Source organism: Moesziomyces antarcticus (genome assembly GCF_000747765.1).
Source record: "Moesziomyces antarcticus DNA, scaffold: scaffold_v10007, strain JCM 10317, whole genome shotgun sequence".
Taxonomy (NCBI): domain Eukaryota; kingdom Fungi; phylum Basidiomycota; class Ustilaginomycetes; order Ustilaginales; family Ustilaginaceae; genus Moesziomyces; species Moesziomyces antarcticus.
Window position 1 is genome coordinate 525105 of NW_014639003.1, and position 23610 is coordinate 548714.

Sequence of the window (23610 nt, forward strand, 5' to 3'; positions counted from 1 at the left end):
TCGAGCTGCAGCAGCGACTTCGCCTTTCTCTTCGACATCCGCAACCTCCGTGTGCTTTGTCTGTCTCATACTACGCGAGGCAGCAGCAGCAGCAGCAGCAAAGTTCAGCTTTAAGCGTTCGCCATGGCCAGCCTCGAGGACACAGACGATCTCTACGCCGACCTCTACGGCGCGGCCGAGGGAGGCGTCGGCGACGTCGTTGACCTCGGAAGCGAAGACAAGGACACCGCCAAAGTCGAGCAGGATCTCATCGGCTACGAGGACGACGACCAGAAGGATGTTGGTGGCGATAGCCGCGATGCCGGCAAGTCGGGCGACGAGGCTGCTGCCGCTCCTAGCACGTCGTCGTTCATTCCTCCGCCGTCGTCTGCACAGCAGCAGCAGCAACACGGCGGTGGAATGCAGATCAAGGGCAGCTTCATCCCGCCCCCCGAGTCGTCGTCGCAGGCGCACGGCGATGTCAGAGATCTGACACCTTCGAGCCGCAACGATGCATCCGCTTCGGCATATGACGCTGGCGCTGGCGGGTATGGAGGCCAGCAGGGCGCAGCCGACGCAAACCGCAACGGCAACCGCGAGTTGCCGCCTCACGAGATGCCAGAAGAGGGGTGAGTATCATGCCTCTGCCCCCTGCCGAACGCTCATTGCTTTTCTATTGCTCGTCAAATCTAGTCGTGCGATCGGCTTCGGCATCCCTGCCCGCTCTTGGACTATGGTTCTACAAAGCGGCTCGATCCACTTGACATCGACAGTCATTGACCTCTTGCACTCCTCTCCGTGTCGCCTTTCCCGCTCTCTTGTGCTGTTCACTAATCGTCACCGCTTTACATCGCATCGTGTTGTATCGCAACGCATCCTTCATCGCCATGATCCTTGTTGTCACCGTCACCGTCACCGTCACCGTCACTACCGTCATATGCACATCACCACCGTCGCTGATACCTTCACTGTCACCGTATTCGCATTCATCATCATCGCCGCTACTACCGTCATCTTCGTCGTCTTCGTCATCATCTGCATCATTACCGTCACCGTCGTCATTCGCTTCACGCACTTGATGTGGCTCCAACTTTGCACCTTGCACTGCACCAACACACACACACACGTTGCATTTGTGGAATGCTATTCTCGTTGGCACATGTGCATCGTCTCGCATCGCGCGCATGGGTGCTTGACTCTGAACAGCAAAATGTTTGTCGGCGGTCTCAACTGGGACACCACCGAAGGTAGCTATTGTGCATCGGGGGTCGTGTAATGTGCTGGCGAGGCGCGCGTGCGTTTGCTGACCCCGTATGCTCTTGTAGATTCGTTGCGACGCCACTTTTCGCAGTTTGGCGAGGTGGGCCACTGCACCGTGATGCGCGATGCCAACACCGGCCGCTCGCGCGGCTTTGCCTTTCTCAACTTTGTCGATCCCAAGGCGGTCAACACGGTCATGGTGCGCGAGCACTATCTCGACGGTAAAGTGGTAAGTGTCCAATCTGCACATTTCGCACACACATCTTCGCCTGACACCTTTTCTCTTCTGGTTGGTGGGGTAGATTGATCCGAAGCGGGCAATTCCGCGTCCTCAGCAGAGCCATCACGGGCTCGGTGGAGGGTTCGGTGCTGGACAGCCGGCTGCGAACCAGAAGCTGTTCGTTGGAGGGCTGCCGGCGAGTGTGACGCCGGAATCGTTCCGAACCTTCTTCGAACAGTTTGGTACACTGTCCGAATGCACCTGCATGATGGATCGCGAGACGGGCCGACCGCGCGGATTTGGCTTCCTCACGTATGCAGACGATGCATCGCTGGAGCGCATCCTATCCACAAACCCGATCCTGTTTGACGGCAAGGAGGTCGACGTCAAGCGCGCGCAGTCCAAGAACGATCCGCAGTCGCTCCAGCTGCGACGCCAACAGCGCTTCGACAACCCGGACGGCTCTATGGGAACCGGCATGGGCCCTGGTATGGGCGGCCGCATGCAGCAAGGCAACCGCTTCGCCACGGGCAGCAACAGCTACGGCGGTGGCAACATGGGCGGCAACGGATGGGGGATGAATCCGATGATGATGGGCATGATGGGTCAAAACGCAGCCGGGGGCTTCGATCCCAACGCCATGGCGCAGATGTACCAGAGCATGGGATGGAATCCGCAGATGGCATGGCAGCAGATGATGGCCAGCATGTCGCAGGGCGGTGCAGGTGGTGCGGGTGGGATGGACGTGAACGCCATGATGGGCGGTATGGGCGCAATGGGCGGCATGGGCAACATGAGTCCGCCACCCGCCAACTCGATGAGCCCCACGCTCGCCGCCGGTAGCGCGAATGGCGGCAATGGACGCGCGTCATCCAACGGACCCAGTGGACCGAACGGTGATGATCGTCACGATCGCAGCGACCGCGGCGGACAGCGTGGAGATAGCCACACGAGCGGCAACGGCGGCGGAGGCTCGCGCGCAGGCTTGCCGTCCAAGCCGGGCTACGACTCGCGCGACTCGCGCGAACGCTCTCCCGCACGCGGCGGTTCGCGCGACGACCGAAGCTACCGCCGCGAACGCAGCCCCTACCGCCGAGACGAGCGTCGCCAAGACAACGGCTACCGCAACCGCTACTGAAACTACCCCCCTTGCCTTCATGTACATCTTGACCGTCACTCTCAAAACATGCTTAATGCCCGCAATCCAAATTCATTGCTGTATTGCAAGAGGCAGCTTGGCTTACGTTGCGCAACGAGACTACTTGGCGTCGCCATTGGCGAGCTTGACGGCCTTGTCGAGCTGCTTCTCGATATCGAGGCCGATGAGCACATCGAGCGTACGCACGAACCACCAGCGTCCACACTCTGCCTCTTCCCCTTCGTCATGCGCCTCTTCGATGGGGAACCCCACGTGGTCGGCCACGCTCTTGGCGAGCACCTGTGCCGCATGTGCTGTGCCCTTCTTCAGGTCCCTGTCGTCCAAAAGGCCGAAGCGCGCAGCGGCGTCGAGTGCGCGCTGGTCTGCAAAGGGAAAGACCTGGTGCCACTGCACCTGCATCCGGCGCAAAAAGATGTCAACACCGCCTGGGCCTAGGCCGTTCACCTGTGCCGTGAGCACCTTCTTCACTTGCTCTGCTACAGCCTCTGCATCCTTGGCATCGCAATTCTCCAGCGCCTGGTCCAACACCGGCTTGAGCGTGTCTGCAGCATCCTTGCCCTTTCCTTCGCAGAGGGCGGTGATTCCTTCGGCGAGGCTTCCGAGCTGGGTGGCAGTTTTCTCCTTGTGCTGCGTGCGTGCCTCCCACAGCGCGGCTCGGCGACCTTCGTTGCCCGCTTCCAGCAGGTCCTTGGCGGAGCGGAAGAAGTAGGGCTCGTTGAGCAGCGTTTGGATCGCACGCAGGCCGAGCGTGTGCGAGATGGGCTTGCTCAGCAGCATGCCGCACAGCAGCGTCTGGAAGCCACTGAGATCCGAGTTCGGGTAGCCCAGTTCTCCACCGGCGCCCGCATCTTTGCGTGGGTTCGTGTAGGCCGCGGGCGGGTCACGTGCGGTGTCGCCGCCTTGGTCGGCGGTATCCTGCTCGCCTTTACCAGCAGGAATGTCGGGGTGGGCGAGCGACCAGGCGGTGTTGGAGTGCAGCCACGAGAGCGCATCGCCGTGCGCCTCGAGCTCCTCCTGCTGCTCATCCAGCACCGAGGTCTTGCTGCGCTTCGATGCCGGCTCGGAAGCAGATGCGCTGGGCTCAGACTTGGTTTCGGGACTGTTGCGCTTGGTACCCTGATCGGCGTCATTGCCATCGTCGTGCTGCTTTGCGCTGCGTGTAGAGACCATGTTGAAGTGATGGGCAGAGTGCAGAGGAGATATGTGTCGGAGTGATGGTGTGACACAAAGCCCTGCTTGAGAAGACGCCCCGTAGATGAATGTGCACTGACGGCGAGGATGGATCGAGCATGACGCCGGTGCCTTACTCATCGTGAGCTCGGCTGCGGGGGCGAAGCAGGCGCAGGTGACAGGCGGTCCGCTTGCATGCAGCTGTCAGCTTCGGCCACGCCGCAACGAGCATCGCGTGTGGAGGCGCGATGAAGCGACTGTTACATCATCTGTTGAAACACAGTGCGATGAGCCGTACAGCCTAACAGCGGAGAACCGGCGCGGCATGCACGGCAACGCAGCGTCGATCCTCGACCTGCAGATGAGACATGGACAGGGGCTTGCTGCCCAAACCGCGTCGAGAAATGCTCCGGTGCGGCAAAGCCAGCGTCGGCCCCTATCGGATGATGCCGACCACACGGATGCGCTCGAGCCCGAGGGTGGCTCGCTTGACAGCATGCAGCGGGTGGAGTCTCGACTGGACGCACGGGTAAGAAGACGGGCCAACGCAGCTGCACGACTGCCACCGCCATTGGCACGCAGCCATGCGGGGGAAGGCAACAGTCCAATAACGCTCGACGGAGCAAATAGAGCGAGGCGAGTCGAAAGCGTGGCGCAGGGTCGGCGAGGTCAGTCGGATGGTTTGGTAGAGTGCATGGTGAACCTGCAAGCTGCAGAACGCGCACCGCAGCCTCGCCTATCCACCACGCCTATCCGCACGCCAGATGTCACCAGTAACTTTAGCCTCTCGCTCCCGTCCCGACTCTGGGCTTCTTTTTCTTCCGACGCTTGGACCACCTCGCTTGACGCACACCTTCATATGCAGTACTCACATGGATGCAGAGTGGGCCTATCCACCTTTGTCCGTCGCAAGAATTGAGATCTCGGGACACGTCACATTTGGCTGGTTTCACACTGGCCAGCATCGACCCTTCCGGCTGGCGCGGGACCATGCTGCAGTCAGTCGGGAGAATAACTCAGCCCTGAGCGCGGCATGATGGGATCGACGAGTGCAGATGGGTTTGGGCAATGGTCGACGATGGTTGGTTGCGTTGGCCTCGTTGGCTGCGTTGGCTTGCTGAGCGAGACAAAATTCGGACGCTCAGGGGCTGGTGTGAGTCGGGAGCGCCTAGCCGCCAAAAAAAAAGAGGTTCGAGAGCCACGAGATCCAGCGGTGGGTGGCCCCTTTTTGGGCTCCTTTTTCTCCACAGCCACCACCGCGCTGGGCAGGCTGGGGAGTTGTGTGTTGATTTCTGCCGGAAAAAAAAAAGGACAGAGGGGCAGAGTCACGTAGCGTTGCATACACGCGCATCCACCCAGCTCAGCCTACACACGCGCGGCTAGGCAGTTAGCGAGTGTGGTAAATGCGGTCTTTTCCCGACAAAAAAGAGGCTTGAAGCTTGAGCCACGCAGGGTCACTCAAAGGGTCGTCGGGGCGGCGGCGCGGCGTGGCTCAACTCGACTCGGCTCGGCCGGTCAGCTCAGGCAAGGCAAGCCAGGCCAGGCCAGGCCAGGGCAGGGCAGGGCAGGGCAGGGCAGGGCAGGGCAGGGCAGCGCGCGGTAGACCAACACTTGGCAAAATCCACACACCCGGACAGTCCAGCCCGACCCAGTGTTCAGCCCACACACAGACTCAACTCGAGAGAGCCAAAGCAAGGCCGCCTTTGCTTTTTGTATGCTCGGCCCTGCTTAGCCTCGTTGTCATCGTCCCTCGATTGCCCCTCCCATCTCCCATTCTCCTCTGTTCGCCATATTCACCATTCGCATCGCATCTCTCTTCTCGTCGCACGCGCATCTTGCCATCCTCGCATCGATACCCAGCCGTAAGGCCCTCGCAACGCAACGCAACGCAACACAACGCAACACGACACAACACAACGCATCCTAGCAAAGCCACCACGCTTCAGCTACTGCCCTCCATTCCTTGGCGCATTGTGACCGGCCAATCTATTCGCATTCGCCTCTGAGAACAGTAACATCCATCTCGCGCGCAGTCTCGCAAAGGGTCACAGCCCAGACTCGCCATGAGCATAACGCCTTCCACCTTGACCCTCCACTCTACGCCCTAATCACATACAAGGCGCACCGCTCCAGCCTGGGTTCCCTCCGACAAGCCGGTACAGCCTCCTTCAGGCTGGCCGCAAGCTTCGTCCGCCACCATGGACTCCATTCCTAGAAGCAACTCCTCCATCATCTCCTTTCCCACTCTCCCCGCTTCTCCCACAACGCCCTCGGCTCACCCACATCTGCCAACCTCCTCCACAGCGCAATGCCTCGACACATTCTCAGATCCGCGAGCCATGCCTCCGCCGGGCGTCACCGTCAGCACGCATCCCTCAAACAGCTTCGAAGACGCCCCGCACTCTGCCCAGCTGCAAAGGCATTCCATCGCATCCGACGACTCCTCGGCCGCGTCGTCCGCAGACTACTTTGGCGCCAGCGTTCCCATCAGCAGACCCATCTCAGCCACCTCCCTCGCCTCGTCCCGTCCTTCCTCCGTCGTATCCAACGCTTCCTCCGGTAGCCATGTGCACGGACAGCTCACCTCCTGTGCCGACCTCCTCAGCCCCGGACTCGCATCCGCACTCGGCCTCATCCCCAGCCCCACCATGGCAGCTCAGCTCAGCTTCCCAGCATCTTCTCGCTCCTCCACAGACGCTGCCACCGCCCAACCCCCTCGCAGGAGGGTGAGAGCTCAGAGTGCACACACTGGCGCCTTGGCCAACAGGCGCCCTTCCCTGCCCACCGTCCCCACCCTCAACCCTCGCTTCAGCGTAGCTAGCGTCTCCAGCTTCGAGAGCCTCCCCGAGGACGAGATGGTGCATGGCTTCCTGTCGCCTAACCCTTCGCACTCGAAACCGCGCTCCAGCAACTACGATCGCATCCCGCGCATCCCTGCCAACGCCGTTCTACCCGTGGCGGCTCACTCGGCCTCCACCTCCTCGCTAGCCAGCTCCTCAGCCGCGTCCATCAGCGACAGTCCCAACTTGGCCGACGAGCCACCTTCCGATGCCCCTTCCTCGGCTCATGGCACAGCACCGAGCTCCGAAAGTCAATCCTCCACCATCTCGGCCGGATCCACCCGTCCCAGCGCTTTCCTCCGCCGAGCCGCCACCGCTCCACACCAGCCCACCGACTCATCCATAATGATGGCCCATCGTCATCGAAGCGCACGCGAGCTCCTCGAAACAGAGAGGTCCTTCGTAGCCAGCCTCACTCTTATCGACCAAGAGTACTACCAGCCGCTCATGGCAAGTCTCACAAAGAGCAAAGCCTCCGCTTCTTCCACCGCCCCGAACGCCAGCTCTTCATCCGCCACCGCCGCTTCGGCCGCCGCACCCATCCTCTCGCGCAAGTCGATCAGCGATATCTTCTCCAATTTCTACGACATCCTCCAACTCAGCAGAGAACTCTTGAGTCAGCTCGAAGAGCGATTCCAGGCAGCCAGCGGCCCTTCCGACTCCGCTGCTACCATCACTGGCGGCGCTCAGCCTGCCACATCCATGACCTGGAACGCCGCAACCGACTGCGTCGGCGACATCCTCGTCACGCTCGCTCCCTTCCTCAAGATGTACTCGCTCTTTGTCAAGAACTTCAGCAGCGCGCTCCAGCGCATCGAACACGAACAGAGGTCCAACGACGCCTTTGCTCGCTTCCTCAAAGACACCGACAACAGACGCGCCTCCAAGGAAAAGGTCACAACCACCTCCGGCAGCGTGCGCCACGCCTTCGGCTATGGCCTAGGCTTCCAGGCGCATCTGCTCACCATCGTACAGAGGATCCCGCGCTATAAGTTGCTCGTCGACGACCTCGTCAAGTCGACGCCCGAGTCGCATCCGGACTGCGCCGACATCCGGCGTGCCAGCCGCATGATTGAGCAGGTCGCCTCGTACATCAACGAAAACGTGCGCCAGCACGAGATGGTGCTCACCATGCTCGGTCTCCAAAAGAGCCTGCAGGGCCTCACCGAGCCCCTCGTCGCTCCCGGCAGGTCGCTCATCAAGCGCGGCACTTTGATGAAAACCTGCCGCCGCAACATCCAACCGCGCGAGTTCTTCCTCTTCACCGACTGCCTCATCTATGCCAGCCCCATCTCCGGCAGCATCGAGTCGGCTTCGGCCGCATGGACCATGCTTGCCCAACGCGGCGGACTGTACGCCTCTGCCGCCGAGCATCAGCAGTCGCCGACGATGGGCTCGGTCTCGAGCTCGACCGCGTCCCCCATCGAATCCGTCCTCTCATCGCCCAGTCTCGCCGGTGCGCCCGGTGCGCGCGCGCGCCTGGGCTCGATGCCCGAGCCCTATACCCCCTTGGCGGGCGCCATCTTTTCGTTGGCAGGCCACCAGCTGCAGTTCCGAGCCAAATTTGGGCTACGCGACTGCACCATCGTGAGCGTCGAAGACAGCGCCAACGAAGGCCTGCGCCATCGCTTCGAGATTCGCACGCCGGACAAGTCGTTTGCCGTCTACGCAGAGAGCCAGGCCAGCAAAGAGGCCTGGGTCAACTGCATCCGAGAAGCACGTGCCGACCACATGTCGGCGCGCCGTACGCTCAAAGCCGAGGAAGACAGCATCGAGGCCAAGCGCGAGAGGAGGCGGTCGCTGTACAAGAGCGAAGCAGCAAAGGGCGCCAACCGCCGCCTGAGCACGCAGAGCCTCGGCGCGTATCTGGCCAGCACGAATCTCATCGGACAGGACAAGATCACATCCGTGTCGCCGGAGGAGCCGACCGAGACCGCTGCGCCGCGGTCGCTTTCGCGGGAGCGCGAGTCAGCGCCGAGGCGGATGCGCGTCGACTCGCTGCCCAACCTACTTATGCGACCGCCGTCGTTTCCGTCGTTCCCGACATCGGGCGCCAACCTGTCGCTGGCCAACTTGCTGGCGTCCAACACCTCGGCGGCGGCAGCAGCGCCGCTGCGCGTGCTCGAAGACTACAATGCACCTGTATGGGTGCCGGACAATCGCGCGGACAAGTGCTGCAACTGCCAGGAGGCGTTTGGCATGTGGCGTCGCAAGCACCACTGCCGGCTGTGCGGGCAGGTTGTGTGCTGGACATGTTCGCAGCGATCGTTTTTGATCCCGAGCTACCACGACGGCGAGCCAGACCGGCCGGCGCGGGCGTGCGACCGATGCTACGACAGCGTGTTTCCGCACGAGGCGGCCGAAGAGGGGGATGCAGCCGCAGACGCGTACACCGCGCCGGAAAGCGCCGAGATGTCGTCGGTGCCGAGCACAAGCACGGATGACAGCGTCGCAAATGCTCTGGGCGCGTACCGACTCACCTCGGACGTCGATACGGACGCAGAGGGGAGCTATTCGGACTCGCCCGTCACGCCGCCCGTGGGGCGCGACTCTCCGGCTGCGCATACGGACGTCGAGCTGCCTTCGGCTGCTATGGATGCGCCTGGCAAGTCGGCTTTGGCCAAGAAGGGCGGTGCTACGGTGCGGCCCAAGTCGCTGCGGTTCGAAGCGCTGCCTCCGGCTGAGATTTCGTTGGATGTGCGTGACGCGCCTGGAGGTGTGTCGCCCAGCACGCCATCGAGTCCGACCGAGACGATCCCGTCCGTCTCGAACGCCGCGACGCCGGTGGAGGCGCCTGTCAGACGAGGCAGTGCCAGCGCACACACGTCGCCGATGCGGAGTGGCCAGATGCCAGCGCTGCCGGCGCGTTCCAAGTCGCTGGCGGGTGCGCTGTCGTCGGCGTCTCCGCGCATGCTGTCGTCCGAGGCGCGACTCAACCGGGCGTCGGCGCTGGAAGCCCATCATCTGTTTACGAGCCACCGCACACCGCAGATCCAAGCGGCCACTTCGGGCTCGGGGACATTCCGACTGGTGACGCCGCGGCTGACGACACCCGAAGCGGAAGTGCCGCCGGGCATGGGCAAGAGGAACGGCTATGGCCCCAGCAGCATCATGGATGCAGGATACTTTGGCAGTGCGGCAGGTGCGATTCAGGAGGATGCCGAGGACCAAACTGCGGAGGAGGGAGCGGAGAGCACCGGCGCGAGTCCGGTCAAGTCGGAACCCTTCCGGCCGTGGATGATGCATGCAATGTCGCCTGCGGGCGGCGCGCATCTGCGGCCCGCCAAGAAGAGACCACTCAGTGCAGCCGCCAGGCTGAGCAGAGTGTACGGCCCGCTCCTAGCATCCAACGCCGGCGCAGCTGCGGCAGGAACGCAGAGTGCAGCCTCGGCCTCGACTGATTCGCTCAGTCTGGCCGGCGGCGAGCCGAACAAGATCTAACTTAGCTTTTTTATCGCAATCATACCCTTTTCTCACGTGCGCAGATGATCATTTTCAGTGCGATGTTCTATAGGATGCAACAGACTCGGGACACTTGATTCGCAGTTGGGGAACAGTAATAGAGAGAGATGAGCGAGTCTGGTCGATGTCGGAGCTGAGCTGCTCAGGAAGAAGCGAGCATCGACTCGTTCAGTTGGATGTCGGTAACTCCGAAGTCGTGTTTGAAAGACAGGGGAAAGATTGACAGGTGCGCAATCGATAACGTTTCGGCTCGAGGTGGGGGCATGACTCGGTCACAATGTGACCATTGTTCTCCCGACGTCCTAGTGACGATGCGACCCGGATATGCGACCGTCAGCCCACACAGCACGCACTCGAAAACTTCACTACGAGTTTTGTTGCGCCGTCTGCCGTATCTGCTGCCCCCACCTTACCCCTAGCGCCCTGACCCACTTTCACTTGGCTTCTCGCTCTGCCGGCCCCTGTGCTCCTGAGCGCCATGCTCCCACCTCTGCTCCGGCACGTTTCACCCACTTGTCATAACCCTTGTCCACCACCGCATCGCTTAGTCTCCCACGCGCTCTTGTCGGCGCCTTTATGACCGAGAAACAAACCCACATGCCTACCGATGAGGCCCACCGCACAGCCTGATGCTCATCTCAGGCCATCCCTCCCACCGCCAGCGAATCTCCCTTCTCCCCTAAATATGCCACGTTTCCCGCTCTCACTTCTTCTCTTCCTCCTCTGTCTCGACACCAGCCCTTCCCCCCCTTCTCCCCAACCTACTACCTCCTGCAACATCCTTGCGCTGCAGCTTTGCATCCCCGACCTGCCATGTGACCCTCAGCGACAGACATAGGCGCAAGGCACAGCGACAAGCTTAAGCTCAGATTCTCTACGACAATTAGGAAACATCAATGGTTAACAGCAGACGATAAGTAGAAATGAAGCGATCTTGTATTAGATAGGCTGGTGGTATCGACGTAAGATATGAATGGTATCTGGTGATGCAGCTGCACGTCAGGTTGCAACAATGCTACTTTAGTGGGCGCCGACGGCGGGGGCGGTGTAGGCGCCAGTGGTCGCGGGAGCGGCGTAGGCGTTGTTGGCGGGGGCAGCGTATCCAGAATTGGCAGCAGGGGTGGAGCCATGGGCCGAAGCAGGGGCGATGGGCTGCGCGGTGTTGGTGGCAGGCACCGTGTTGGCCGCAGGGTGAGCCGTCGCTGGGGTAGCGGCGGTCTGGGCAGCAGGGGTTCCGGTCACAGGAGCGCTACCATTGGCGGCGAGCGCCTCCTTGTGGCGGTGGCGCTCGCTCTCGCCGGCAGCCTTGTTGTGCTGGGCGGAAGCAAGGTGCTGCTCGGTGTTCTGCAGCTTGCCGCGGTGCTCGTTGAGCGCCTTGTTGGCGTTCTCAACCTTCATCTTCTTCTCCTCGAGAGTACGGACAGACTCGTTGTACTTCGCCTGCTGCTTCTCCAGCTTGGCCTGCAGCTTGTGTTCCTTCTTGATCGCCTTCTGGTGCTCTTTCTCGGCCTTGGCATGCGCCTTGAGAAGCTTGGCATCCTTCTTCTTGTCCTTCTCGAAGGACTTCTGGGCAGATTTGAGCTGCTTGTCATCGGCCTTAGCCTCCTTGGCCAGGACCTTCTCCTCCTTCTTAATCTGCTTGGCGTCCATGATGTTTGTGTTGGGTTGCTGTGTCTGGGTGAGAGTGATGCGAATTGGTGGGTGACAAAGCGTGTTCGAGCTGTCAGAGGTGGACAATTTATATAGGTTTTGTGGAGGTGCTGGGTGGAGAGGTCTTGGCAATGACGAATGGGACCGCATACGGGAGCATAGCTAGGCGAGACCAAGGGTGCTGGGCCGCCGACGGCTGTTGGTATGGATGCGGGAGCAATGACGTCATGACGTCATTGTTAGGCTGGAGCAAGGCCACGTCTTCTTTTTTTAGAGCTTTGTGCGCTGCGTCTCCAATTTAGAGCGCGACGGCAAGAAAAAGAGACAACCCAGCGTCACAGCGATGCGGCGCGCTCGTCACACTGAGCTGATTTGCAACGCCCTCTGCTCCCCGGTCGCCGTCCATGACGCGCACGCCTCGAGCTCTTCACACTAGCTGCGGCGTAAACATGCTGACACGGCACGGCATGACGCGAAGACACGGAAGCCACTGTGGTTTGACGTCTTTGGCTGTGTCGTGGCACGGTCGCGTGGTACCAAAAACAGCATCGAGGACATGGCGCTTCCATGATACTCTGTCTCCTTCGCCTCGCCCCAACGCTGTGACATAGGTCGAGGTTGTTGCCGGTACATCTTCGGCCGATGTCCAAAGTCCGTCCAGGTGCGGATACGAGTGACGTTGTTAGGCTGTGAGACTGCCAAAAACGGCAGCTTCCATGCTGGTCACAGCCACCGCCACTCGGGGTTCGAGCGAAAGAAGCGTCGAACGACGCCACATCGGCCAAGGAGCATGGCAAGGTCGACCCGATGACCGCCAGTAGACGCCGTCGCGGTGTCTCGCCAGCATCTCGTGGTCGAGAGTGGCAGATTCTACCGGGGTGGCGGCGACGCATCGCACAGAGTACCCTGGGCGACCCGACGTCTTGATGGTGACGGAAAAATCGAGAAGAGATTGTTAGGGCATCCTAGATAGACATCTAAGAAGACAGCGCCGGGTGTTGGTTGCAGCGCGGACGGCGCGTCGCGCGCGATTTGGCGCAATGCCTTGGGCCGACGTGCACTTTACACGACTCGCAGCGCGGCCGAGTTGGACTTCCAAAAAGCAAGGCGTCCATCATCCTCCTTCTCTCTTCACGCACGTACAACTTGACCATCACCTATCTCCTCCTCCGCCGCACACACCTACATCAACAGCCTACCCTCATCTCTGCACACACCATACGGCTCGCACTCGGACCCAGATCCATCGACTTCTCCTTCCCGCGCGCATACAAGCCACCAAATCCACACTAGATCTCGAGCCAGAACAAAGGGAGGACGAGACGAAGCCATGTCGATCGTGCATCTGCAGAGCGTCGAGATCCTCAACGCCGAGGCGCGCTTCGAGGATGCATACATCTTCAAGATCACCTTCGAGTGCATCTCGCCACTGCAAGACGACATCGAGTGGCGCCTCGTCTATGTCGGCTCGGCAGGCGACGAAAAGTACGACCAGGAACTCGACAATTGCATGGTCGGCCCAGTCCCAGTCGGTAAGTCCAACTTTGAACTCTACAATCCATCGAGATGACTGTGGAACTAACGTCGCTTCTCTAATCGCTGGCATGTAGGGGTGAATTCGTTCGAGTTTGAAGCAGCTGCACCTTCACCGTCCAAGATCCCGCCCGAGGACCTCTTGGGCGTCACGGTGATTCTGCTCACAGCGTCGTATCGCGACCAGGAGTTCATCCGCGTCGGATACTACGTCAACAATGCCTACGAGTCCGAGGAGCTGCGCGAAAATCCACCGGAAGTCGTCGACCTCACCAAAGTCCGACGCTCGGTGCTCGTCGCCAAACCGCGCGTAACGCGCTTCAACATCAAGTGGGACGATGCACCCACAGCACCATCCCAACCCGAACCAATGCCTGTACAGTAAAAGATCTTCCGCATGTCACCACTTTGCAACTCAGAAACGATATCCAACAACATGCACCAACACACGAATCCGTCAGAATGGCGTACAAATACAGCGCTCACGCCCGCGAGTGGGATTGCAGATGCGAAAGATAGAGGAGGGTATCGAAGTGGCTATCTGGACAGGCCTGTGCCGGCAAGCACGTCAGCCAAGGGCCACATCCGTTGCGGGCCCACGCGCGCGGCTTCGAGCGGGGTAGAAGCGAGTGCGAATCCAAAGCGCGCCGCTAGCGGGTCGGCATGCGTGCTGCGCGTCGAGAGGAAGCCCTGATCGGCCAGATAGTCGGTCAGTGCCGCTGCGCCGCTGAGCGAGTTAAAGTAGACTGCTTCCGCACGGCTCTGGAACGACGCCTCGAGCATGTATGCAAGGTGGCGGTGGATCAGCGCCGTATGCAGGCCCCACGACGTAGCCAACGAGTGGAAGAGCTCGACGGCCTCGTCGGGCGTCTGGTCGTATCCCGAAAACAGCGCTGGGTTGGCGAGCAATCCACGCGCGCTCATCGCGCCGCGGCATCCCGTATGGCTGCGGTACTTGATCGCATCGTCGAGCGTCCACACATCGCCGTTCGCCACACAGGGCACCAAGCCTCCACTGCCGCCATCAGCGAACTGGGCGGCTGCTCCGCCGCGCGAGCCCCGCGCGGTGCGGAATCCACACGCATTGGCCGACTCGACGGCAAACTTGATCGCGTCCAGATCCACCGGATGCCCCGCAGACGACTGCCAGCGCGTGCGCCCGTGGATCTGCAGCACCGACGCTCCCGCATGCAGCGCATTACGAACCAGCGCGTCGGTGAGACTCAGGTCCGGGTCAACGCGGATCTTGACACTCACGCAAAAGTCTTCGCCCATGCGGGCCTTGACGGCGCGCACCATGTCGCGCACCGTCTCCGGCTGGCGCAGCAGGTACGATCCCAGCTCCTCCTCGTATGCCCAGGGTTGCGGACATCCGCAGTTCAGATCGACACCGTCAACGAAGCGCCCGATGAGCTCCGAGGCGTCCGCGAATGCGCCCGGCTCGCTCGAGGCAAATTGCGCCACGAGCGCGCCGCGTACCCGCATACTCTGCTTGCCTTGTCTCGCCCGCCGCGCCGCTTGCTCCCTCTCGGCCTCCCCGCTCGTCTCGTCTTGTGCGTCCGGCGTGGTGTCGCTGGCCTTGGCGCTGGCAGCAGCAAGTCGGCGCTGTGCTGACTCCGAACCTTCGGCAATGCCGGGGAGGAGCGAAAAGGTGCCGCGCTCGTACTCGTTGGTGGAGAACTCCGAGTTGCGCGCGGCCTCGGTGCGGCTGAACTCGCGCGCGAGGATCATGGGTGTGGTGGTAATGTGCGTTTCGTAACGCGACACGAGTGCACGAAAGGCGAGCTTCGAGTAGCGCACCATGGGCGCACACACGTTGAGGCCGTGGAAGGCATCGAGCAGCAGGTGCGGCGGAAGCTGCAGCGCCTCCGCATCGTAGCTCGGGTAGTCCTCGTCCGAAACGGCCGTGTGGATGCTCCCGTTGATTCCGGGCATGCTCGTGTTGGCTGTGGGCGCCTTGTTCACCCCAGCCGCAGTACCTTTGATGGGTTGCCAATTGTGAAGAGCGGAAGCTTCGTATCGAATGAGAAGAAGTGGCGGCGTGCAAAAAATCTGGAGTCGACCACCTCCGAGTGCCGAAGCCCCAAGTTTCGCGCTCTAACATTCCAAAAAGCTGGTGAGACATGCGGCGTAACATTGTCGAACGCGGCCCACGGACATCATTGAGCGTCGAAGCAAGATATCTCCGAGGTTGTGGGGCGTGCGCTTGTTGCGGCAAGGTCCCGCCCAAGATGCTTTCTTGCCGCCACTGCCGTCTTGCTCGTTCCCGGGTCCCGCTCAGCTCCGATGGCTGCCGTCAAGGCTGCGAGGATCGGTTCCCACCACACCCATTTCCACCGTGCGCGCGCCGACGAGCATAAAGTGCAGTCTAGACTGCAACGTTGCTCGGTCGATCTCTCGGTACCAGTGGGAAGCGTATCCAAGTCAATCCATTGCAGTGAGAACGGGGACATCGGGACGGCGACGCCATCGTTGTTCGCTCTCGGGCAGGATCGCTGCCACGCTAACGTGTGCGGGACAGCTCGCTTAGACGCCACGTGGGGAGGAGGTGTTGAGCAACCTCGACCCAACGGAATGTCAACGTCGCTAGGGGGATTTATGCGCTGGATGCAACATGCCAGAAGAGTCGGACCGACTCAGACTAGTTCGGGGCGAGGGTGGTGTGACCCTCCCCACAGCGGGGTTTCAATGGTAGATGGGCGAGATGCCATGCGCCCGGGACTCGGTACCGCGGATAAGTCTGCGGAATGGCAGAAGGCATTGAAAGATAGAGTGCATACCCTGGCAAGCGCGTCCCGTCGCTTTCGACCAACAATGGATGCGTTGCCAGATTTGATGCGAGGTGCGGAGAGCGAGGGATTGACACTCAGCTCGATTCTAGACTTGCAGCCTCGCTTGGCCTCGGAGCAACGTCGACCATGACGATATCGCAGGGCTGTGCCCAGCGACGCTGTCAATGCGTTGGATGCGCTGGAGCACGTTCCGTAATCTGAGACGAGCTGCACAACCAAAAGCCACGCGAGACCCTGTCTGGGCAGATTCTGGATCAGTACCAGCTCACGAGACGTCGCTCGCGAACGGCTAGCCATCGTTCGTTGGAAGGCTCTGAGGCGCGACTGCGCCACACGAGATTTGTGACTAGAGTAGCCACCTTTAAGCTCGCATGCATGTCGCTCTTGGCACTACTTGAGCGCAACAGGTGCCCACCGAGCGTTGCTGGGTGCGTGCGTTCCCACGAGCAGGTCGACAGCTGCTACTGTATTGTTGCGAAGCTGCGGGCGGCCGAGGGAGAGTCTCGAGTCATTGCTGCTACAGTATCGGTCAAATTCGAGCTCAGCCCTGAACCCCGCTGGCAGCCTTACTATTGACAGTCGCATGATCCCTGTCTTGGGGGTACGCTCAGCCACGTCTGTTGAGGCAAAGTCGGAAGCAGTCCGATAAATGCCTTTCGCGCCTCGGAAAGGGGCAGGGGAAAAAGGGAAAAAAGGGAAAAAAGGGAAAAAAGGGAAAAAAGAGGGTGGCTGGCGAAAAGGGGAAACGCGCCTGTGTTACGGCGGAGCAATCTGAAAGAGGAGCGATGCGGTCTAGACCCGAGTCGATCATCATTCCTGCGCATCTCGAGGTCGTCAATGTAGCCCTCTTTGTGGTCGTGCGCGATGCATGCGATGGCGCTGCTCTCCAGCATGCAAAGATCGTTCGGCGCATGACCACGTTCTTCGAGATGGCTCATGCATCATGCCGCGAGGGCCAAATTGAGCCAAACATGCGCGCTTTCGGAGAGCTGGGAAGCCCTCGGTGTGCAAGATGCATGCATGCTGGTCCTGCTTCGGTGCGCAGAGGCTCGGAAAACGGACTGAGGTAGCGTTCGGAGTCTCGATGCTACCACGTATGGACTTCGATTTCGAAGCTCCGCCCCTTGCCTCGCTGGGAGTCCCGGACTCCCTCGCGGAATCCGGCCGCTTCCACGAGGAGATGTTCGAGGTTTTGGTGTCCATTCGTAAGCTGTCGATTTCCACTCGCTCTCGTCAGCGATGAACCAGCATGTCTGCGGAGCTGAACGCGCGTCCTGCGGTGGGACTGGGCGGGGTCCAGAAGCGCATAGTCGGAGCTGCAGCGCTGCCAAATCATGCGTGCCTGAGCCAGGGTGCGCTCTTGGATCGGAAGGCAATGCGAGCCTTAGGAAACGCACCTGGCCTTTGCGTGACGGACTGGACAAGCCAGGCGCAACGCTCGCTTCAGATAAATAATCGACATCTGGCAGACCGTCTCAATCGCTGCCCGGGTCGGCCATGGAGGCCAAAAAGGCAACGTGCCAAATGCTGTTGCATCTTCCAGCATTCGCGAGGCCGCGGCTGAGCAAAGCTAGGATACCGTGGATGCTGACAATGATGCAAGGGCGCCACGCAGTCCATAGCGGAGGACCTTCTTTTCATGCGGGGTGCGATCGTGTCTAATTGACTAGCATCTGAATCGGGTTGCCAACCTGGCGACGCTGAAATGAGGAGACGAGTGGAGAAGTCATGCCCAGGTTTCAAGATCTTTCGATGTTGAAGGATGTCGTGCTCCGAGCAATGACCGAGAGGCGAAGAGACAAGCTCCGCTTTTTCGCACCAGCAAAGGAACGTGAGAGGCCGCGGAATGCGATGCTGCACGTCCAAAGGTCGATGAAGGGTGAGATGGCGCTTTCAGAATCGCTGTGGATGCCAATCTGGGGGGCGAGCCATCTGCCCCTCTGCCTCACGCGTGCCATCATCAGCTGTCGTGCGCACGCGGTTCGGCTACGCTGCAAAGCTTTGACAAGTCGGCTCGGCTCGCGTGCAAGCGACTGCCCAAATTTGGTCCTTTTTTTGGGCGAGAAAAGATTCTGATCAGTGCGTATCGATGCCGAATCTGGCAGCGTAGAGCGACTGCATTGTTTGCTGTCGGATCCCATCCGATTTGACGACCGTTCAAGGAATCACTCTCTGGGAGATTCTACGCGAGGATCTCGTGTGGGAACCAAAGGCTCAGAGTGTCGCCTGGTCTCGTGCCACACGCTGCATCAAGCCTGCTCTGACAAAGCGGGGATGCCAAGAACCGGGATCGGAACGCTTCGGGGGGCCTCATTTGGTGCAGCTGGCCCGACTCGGATCTTCTTTTGTCGGCAGGCAGCGACGGTCCAGCGCGATTCGCCGAAACGTTGGCCGACATCTCGACCAGCGCCATGGCGATCGACGATAAGTCCGTCTCCGCTGCAAGCGCCTCCTCCCTTGACTGCACTCAGCCAGCAGGGTCGACGTAGGGCTCATGGCAGAAATAGACTCTGGCAGGTTTCGGATAGCGCCCTGTGCAGTGGAGAGAGCAAGCCTCATTTCTGCTGCACGACAGGCTCGGCTAGCCATGCAGCGACGGATTGGGATTGGGATCGGATCAGATCAGGGCCCCTTTCATCACGCAAGCATGTCCATGTTACGCGCTTGCTGGCGACGCCAGCTGAGAGATCGCAGCGGGTATGCGACCCCGCTGCAGCCGCCAACGTACCCCGAGACTGCAGCGCTGCAGGGCTGCCATGCTTCGAGGCTGCAATGGGTCTTGGTCGGGTATGCCAAGAGGGGCTGCACCTGCAGGCCGCCGTGGCCGCACTGGCCGCCCTGTCACATTCTTAATTTTTCATGCTGTACCCTCGGATTGGTGCTCCAGGCACGGGGGCAGTCACGCAAAATTGAAATTCGCGTCAATCTGCTCGCTTGACCCCCTGCTCTTTGCTTTGGGCTCAGCTGGCTGCCAAGCTCGCCCAGTCCCAACTCCGCTCATGCTCAAGCGAGAGCGCGGGTCTGGACTCGTCTCGCGTCGGCGGCCTCCACGTCCACATGTGCATTTTCAGTGCAGGGCTTTCCGACCGACCATTGCGCAACGGATGCTGGTCATGGCAACCGCGCCTCGCTCCTCTCCAGCTCCAACAAGGCGAGCATCCACAGCGAGCTCCTGATCCTTACGACTGGTCTTTTGAGGCGAATCCTAGCCTGCTCCTGAATGTCGTGTGCCAGATCAGCCCACCTGCGCGAGCCTGGCGGGGTTCCATGCCACAGCCATTCCGCACACGGCTCGCAATTGCGCAAGTGAAGCCAGCCTTGCAGCGTACACTCCTTTCCTCCAACGACATTGGCATCGGCTCGCTTTCCCACGTTGTCTTGCAGAGCGCATCGCAGCGCACAAACGTGCTTTGCCATTTTCGCACACGGGGCATCGACGCCATCCACTGTTGCCGGGTCCCCGAATCCGTCGACGTTGCTTTTCCCATCAATGGCTGCCCGGCGGCCTTGTCAGACGACTAGTTCGGAGGGCACAGTGCAAACGGGCGGCGCTTGCCGGCGCTCAGCACGCCCAGGCGCTTGGGAGGAGGAAAAAAAAAAAAACAACCTCTGCAAAAAGGCTCGGCTCGCGAGCCAAAACGGATCGGAGCGGAAATGCACGCTTTCATGCCGCAGGCGAGGCGGTCGTGCCTTGAGACACACAAATCCACACTGCCGCTCACCACCTGGGGGGCGCGGCTGCGCTCGAGACATGCTTGACACTCCGCCATGCTGCACATGTCGAGCGCCCTGGCGAGATTCTTTCGCACTCAGCCATGCCCAGGATCCCACCCTGGGTCGTGCTCCTCGCTCAGCCCCCTCACGTCTTTGGCTCCGTCGCTGTGCGCCTGCGACAAGCGCCCTTGCCGAGCCTCCCCGCTTCGCCCCCTCAATCTTGGGTCTCCTGAACGATCCTCGTGGGCTATCTCTCTCTGCCATGTCTGCCTGCTCTCCGTGTTGTCTGCTTGTGATCCTCGCGTCAGCATAGAGATGTGTTTGGCTGTACGGCTGTCCGCCTGCTGTTGCTGAACCGGCGCACCCTGATTCGGCTCCACCTTTATTCTCCGTCGCTGTGCCTCTTGCCTTGCAATCAGCTCATCCCTAGCACGCTGGTTCGCAACTACTTAAGGGGCAGCTTCCCGAATCCTCCGGCATCCGTTTCGAACACGTCTCCCTCCCTTCGATCCACCATCCCCGTTTCCCTCCACTTGAACCTTGCTGGTCACCAGCCTACTCTGCTCTTCTCGCGCGTCTATCGATCCGGGTAGTCACCTGTATCACGCTCGCCGTCAACTCTGCTCTCATCGCCAATCGACTCATCGTACGCTGCTTCAGCACATCGCCGCGCTTTCCGAGCAACCATCTCGACACATCATGTCGTCGCTTCCAACTCACAATGGATGGCTGGGCGACACGTTCAGCTACGCCTACGACCACGCCCAGTTCGCCCCACGCGATGTGTATGGCGCTTCCACCTCCCATTCGCACCCGCACTCGCACTCGCAGCCGCCTCCACAATCGCGCAGCGTTTCGCGCCCGCGCGTCAACATGGCCTGCAAACACTGCCGCCAGAGGTGCGTATTTTTACCGGCGCGTCGCCACGGATGTATGCATTTTATACTGACGCAGATTGATATTTTTGGCGCGAACAGAAAGGTGCGATGCGACGGTCAAAAGCCCAAGTGCAGCCTGTGCACGCGTCTGAAGCGACCGTGCGACTACGTCAAGGTGACCGAGGAAGAAAACGCGGTGCTGCGCGACAAGAAGCGCAGGTCCAAGCAGCGCAAGACGGCCGAGCAGGAGGCGGCGCGCGCCAACCTCAACAGCCACGACGCGTTCCCCGCCTACCATCCGTACCGTGGCGTTCCGGCGGCCTCCCACGCCGGCAGCAGCTTTGACGCCGAGGTGCCGCGTTCCAACGAGCAGCGCATCGGCCTGCACGCTCCTCCTCTGCCTGCCGTCAGCACGGCAGGCTTTGCGACCACGCAGCCGTTTGCCTACGACACACGATACCCTTCGACGAGCACCGCTGCCAACGCGCTGTTTGACGTCGGTGCGGGCCTGACGGGCTCGAGACGCCAGTCGACGACGACGCTTATGGGTGCGCGCGCATACAGCCGCAAGCCGGACTATGCACGCGCTGGCGAGCCGAGGCCTCGGGCGTACGAGCCCGTGGTGGGCGCGCTGGCTGAGACCTCGTCGTTCGCCGGCGGACTCGGGCTGAGCATGATGCACGGCCAGACGGGCGGACCTGCATTCGACACCCACGACTACATGGCCGTCGCCTCGGCCCCTGCCGGATACGGCTCATTTCGCGCCTTTGCGAACGAAGCCAATGCAGCCGAGCGACTGGCGCCTCGCTACTCCGCCCCGTTTGGCGCCCAGCCTGACGCGGTCGCCAGCCCTTACACACCTCAGCCGGGCGAGCTTCGAGCCACCCCCGCCCCGATTGAATCCGCCGTGAGCGTCTCGCCCATGGCGGGCAGTCCGACGTTTGGCGTCGCCGTGCCGCCGCTCGAACGCGCTTCGTCCAGTGCGGGCTCGGGCGCGTCCGCTTCGCCTGCCAGTCACGGACCTGAAGCCACACCCCACCAGGAACTCGCCTCGCTCTGGGCCGATGCGCGTCCGCCCACCTACGGCCAGGACCACTTTCGCGGCGCCTACGACGCCAATCCCGTCTACGCCGACCACAACACGCACGCCGACTGGGCCGCTCACAAGAAGTGGGACCCTACCCTCACACTCTACGTCCACCCGGCCCTTTGAGCCCCAGCGCCATCTCGTCGCCTAGCCCTCACTTTTCAGAGCCTTGGTCCCCTCCTGCATATCGTCGTTTATCCACCTTGTATCGCATAGCATTGACTCTCTAGCAAAATACCCCCCGTTTCTGTTGCATTTTTGGATCAGTCGGTGAGCTGGATGAAGATCAAGATGCGTTGTGTTGAATGCGGTTGACGGATGCGATGTATGCGGTTGACTGATGAAAGTTTGAACTTTACAGGCGCCGTGCAGGAGGGTCATTTTCACGCTGCACGCGGCAGAGAGGACGGCCGAAGTGAGCGTGCAAATCTTGCTTCCCCAAAGGCTTCAAGCCGGCTCAAAGTGTCGCTGCAGCGGACGCAACTTTGGAAGGCACCCACGCTCTAGAACTTTAAGGGCTTCCTTTGCGGAGCACACAAGTGGTTCACTATTGAGCGCCTCTCTTCGACACATCAATCGAAGGATTGCAAAGGGAGGACGGGCCATTCGATCAACTGTGGAAAGTGCCAGCGATCATCGCTGCGGATGTGACGAGCACAAGCTCGAGCGCAACTTTGCCAAGAACGAGCGTGACTTTGTCAAGCACGAGCATAGCTTTGGAGCGCAGCAGGGGGAGCGTTGCAAGGAAGGTGGAGATAGAGTATCCGCACTTGAGACCTCATGAGTCTTTGCGGTTTTGGGAAGCGAGCTCTCGTTCCCCTTCACCACATGCTAGCACTGCTATTTGCACTGTGTACAGCTTCTCCGGATTGAACCGAACTGTGAAAGGAGCTCTTTCAGGCCTGATTGAGTTTGCTGCATTGGGCTTGTCCGTTTTGATCCGGTGTCAGGTGGATGTTGTCTTCTGCAAGGACGAGCGGGGTGGCTGGTAGTCCAGGTTTCTAGTGATCGCATGCCATGTGGGTTTCGGTGTATGCAGTCGTCCCGAACTCTCCACGCCACTTGCGCTCGACTCCGTTCGTAGGTCTCATCCATGCAAAAAGCCCCGCGACCCCCCACCGCCTCGTCTCAGCACGGGGTTCGTGTTTCAGGAACCTTCTTCTGCGGGGGATCGTCACAGTCGCCGTTGGGATGTCTTTCCCCCCCCTGAACGCCGTGAAGAAGGCTGAAGCGAACGCCGATCATGTGATGACGCTCGTCGTTTTGCGGAGGAGAAGGTCGAGGCGAATCGAAAAGCAGTCCCTTTTCTCACAGCGCCATCTTTTGCACCTACCTCGAGCCCCGCTGCAGATGCCGAGAGAACATCGCGTCCCCTCGAGGGCTCTACCGCGCGACTCTGAAGATCCCATCCCCCACACACGCGCTGAGTCGACACCGGTGCCATCCCAAGGCACACGGCCACAAGCTGTACATCCATGAAGACAACAGACCTCGCTCTAGAAAGTAGTCGGTTTGAAGCGGCAATGAGGTACTTCCGACACCCCTTAAGCGCCACTTCATCTGCGCCAAGCGCCTACTCTTGCAACTGTATCATCACCATCCCCTCAACAAGATTACTCCGCATCGCACAGTCCCAGAGTCCTCCCTGTTCGCATCTTCACACCAGACGTGGAGACAGATGACCACCTTCGCAAGGTGAGCATGCATGACGACTCGCCACCACGCGCTGTTCCGCAAGATTCTGTCACGCTATCCCCTCACGTTGGGTCGACCTCACACTTCAAACAAGCTCGCTACGTCCAGGCCACAAGTGTGTGTAGGATTGCGCATGCACGCTAAAAGGTCAAGCGTAGACAAACAAGACGA

The 23610-nt window shown here is 60.6% G+C and overlaps 8 protein-coding genes across 8 annotated transcripts; 5 read left to right on the forward strand and 3 right to left on the reverse strand.

Moving 5' to 3' along the window:
• Positions 1 to 123: 123 nt before the first annotated feature.
• On the forward strand, positions 124 to 2597 carry PAN0_007c3292 (mRNA cleavage factor complex subunit; the record flags this gene model as incomplete). The annotated part of the gene is made up of 5 exons (XM_014801376.1): positions 124 to 608; positions 673 to 1059; positions 1186 to 1226; positions 1305 to 1468; positions 1542 to 2597. The coding sequence occupies 5 exons, from the start codon at positions 124 to 126 to the stop codon at positions 2595 to 2597; spliced, it is 2133 nt and encodes a 710-aa protein (XP_014656862.1).
• Positions 2598 to 2717: 120 nt separating this feature from the next.
• PAN0_007d3293 (uncharacterized protein) lies at positions 2718 to 3788 on the reverse strand (the record flags this gene model as incomplete). The annotated part of the gene is made up of 1 exon (XM_014801377.1): positions 2718 to 3788. The coding sequence occupies one exon, from the start codon at positions 3786 to 3788 to the stop codon at positions 2718 to 2720; it is 1071 nt and encodes a 356-aa protein (XP_014656863.1).
• A 325-nt stretch (positions 3789 to 4113) lies between these two features.
• Positions 4114 to 4707, forward strand: PAN0_007c3294 (uncharacterized protein; the record flags this gene model as incomplete). The annotated part of the gene is made up of 1 exon (XM_014801378.1): positions 4114 to 4707. One exon carries the CDS (start codon positions 4114 to 4116, stop codon positions 4705 to 4707), a length of 594 nt encoding a protein of 197 aa, XP_014656864.1.
• Positions 4708 to 5986: 1279 nt separating this feature from the next.
• Positions 5987 to 10069, forward strand: PAN0_007c3295 (uncharacterized protein; the record flags this gene model as incomplete). Its single annotated transcript, XM_014801379.1, has 1 exon — positions 5987 to 10069. One exon carries the CDS (start codon positions 5987 to 5989, stop codon positions 10067 to 10069), a length of 4083 nt encoding a protein of 1360 aa, XP_014656865.1.
• A 1041-nt stretch (positions 10070 to 11110) lies between these two features.
• PAN0_007d3296 (uncharacterized protein) lies at positions 11111 to 12373 on the reverse strand (the record flags this gene model as incomplete). The annotated part of the gene is made up of 3 exons (XM_014801380.1): positions 11111 to 11764; positions 11893 to 11936; positions 12223 to 12373. The coding sequence occupies 3 exons, from the start codon at positions 12371 to 12373 to the stop codon at positions 11111 to 11113; spliced, it is 849 nt and encodes a 282-aa protein (XP_014656866.1).
• An 83-nt stretch (positions 12374 to 12456) lies between these two features.
• Positions 12457 to 13658, forward strand: PAN0_007c3297 (anti-silence-domain-containing protein; the record flags this gene model as incomplete). The annotated part of the gene is made up of 3 exons (XM_014801381.1): positions 12457 to 12557; positions 12935 to 13272; positions 13351 to 13658. 3 exons carry the CDS (start codon positions 12457 to 12459, stop codon positions 13656 to 13658), a joined length of 747 nt encoding a protein of 248 aa, XP_014656867.1.
• A 152-nt stretch (positions 13659 to 13810) lies between these two features.
• PAN0_007d3298 (FMN-linked oxidoreductase) lies at positions 13811 to 17003 on the reverse strand (the record flags this gene model as incomplete). The annotated part of the gene is made up of 5 exons (XM_014801382.1): positions 13811 to 15370; positions 16054 to 16243; positions 16327 to 16389; positions 16481 to 16682; positions 16826 to 17003. The coding sequence occupies 5 exons, from the start codon at positions 17001 to 17003 to the stop codon at positions 13811 to 13813; spliced, it is 2193 nt and encodes a 730-aa protein (XP_014656868.1).
• A 3475-nt stretch (positions 17004 to 20478) lies between these two features.
• PAN0_007c3299 (uncharacterized protein) lies at positions 20479 to 21870 on the forward strand (the record flags this gene model as incomplete). The annotated part of the gene is made up of 2 exons (XM_014801383.1): positions 20479 to 20678; positions 20757 to 21870. The coding sequence occupies 2 exons, from the start codon at positions 20479 to 20481 to the stop codon at positions 21868 to 21870; spliced, it is 1314 nt and encodes a 437-aa protein (XP_014656869.1).
• Positions 21871 to 23610: the final 1740 nt, after the last annotated feature.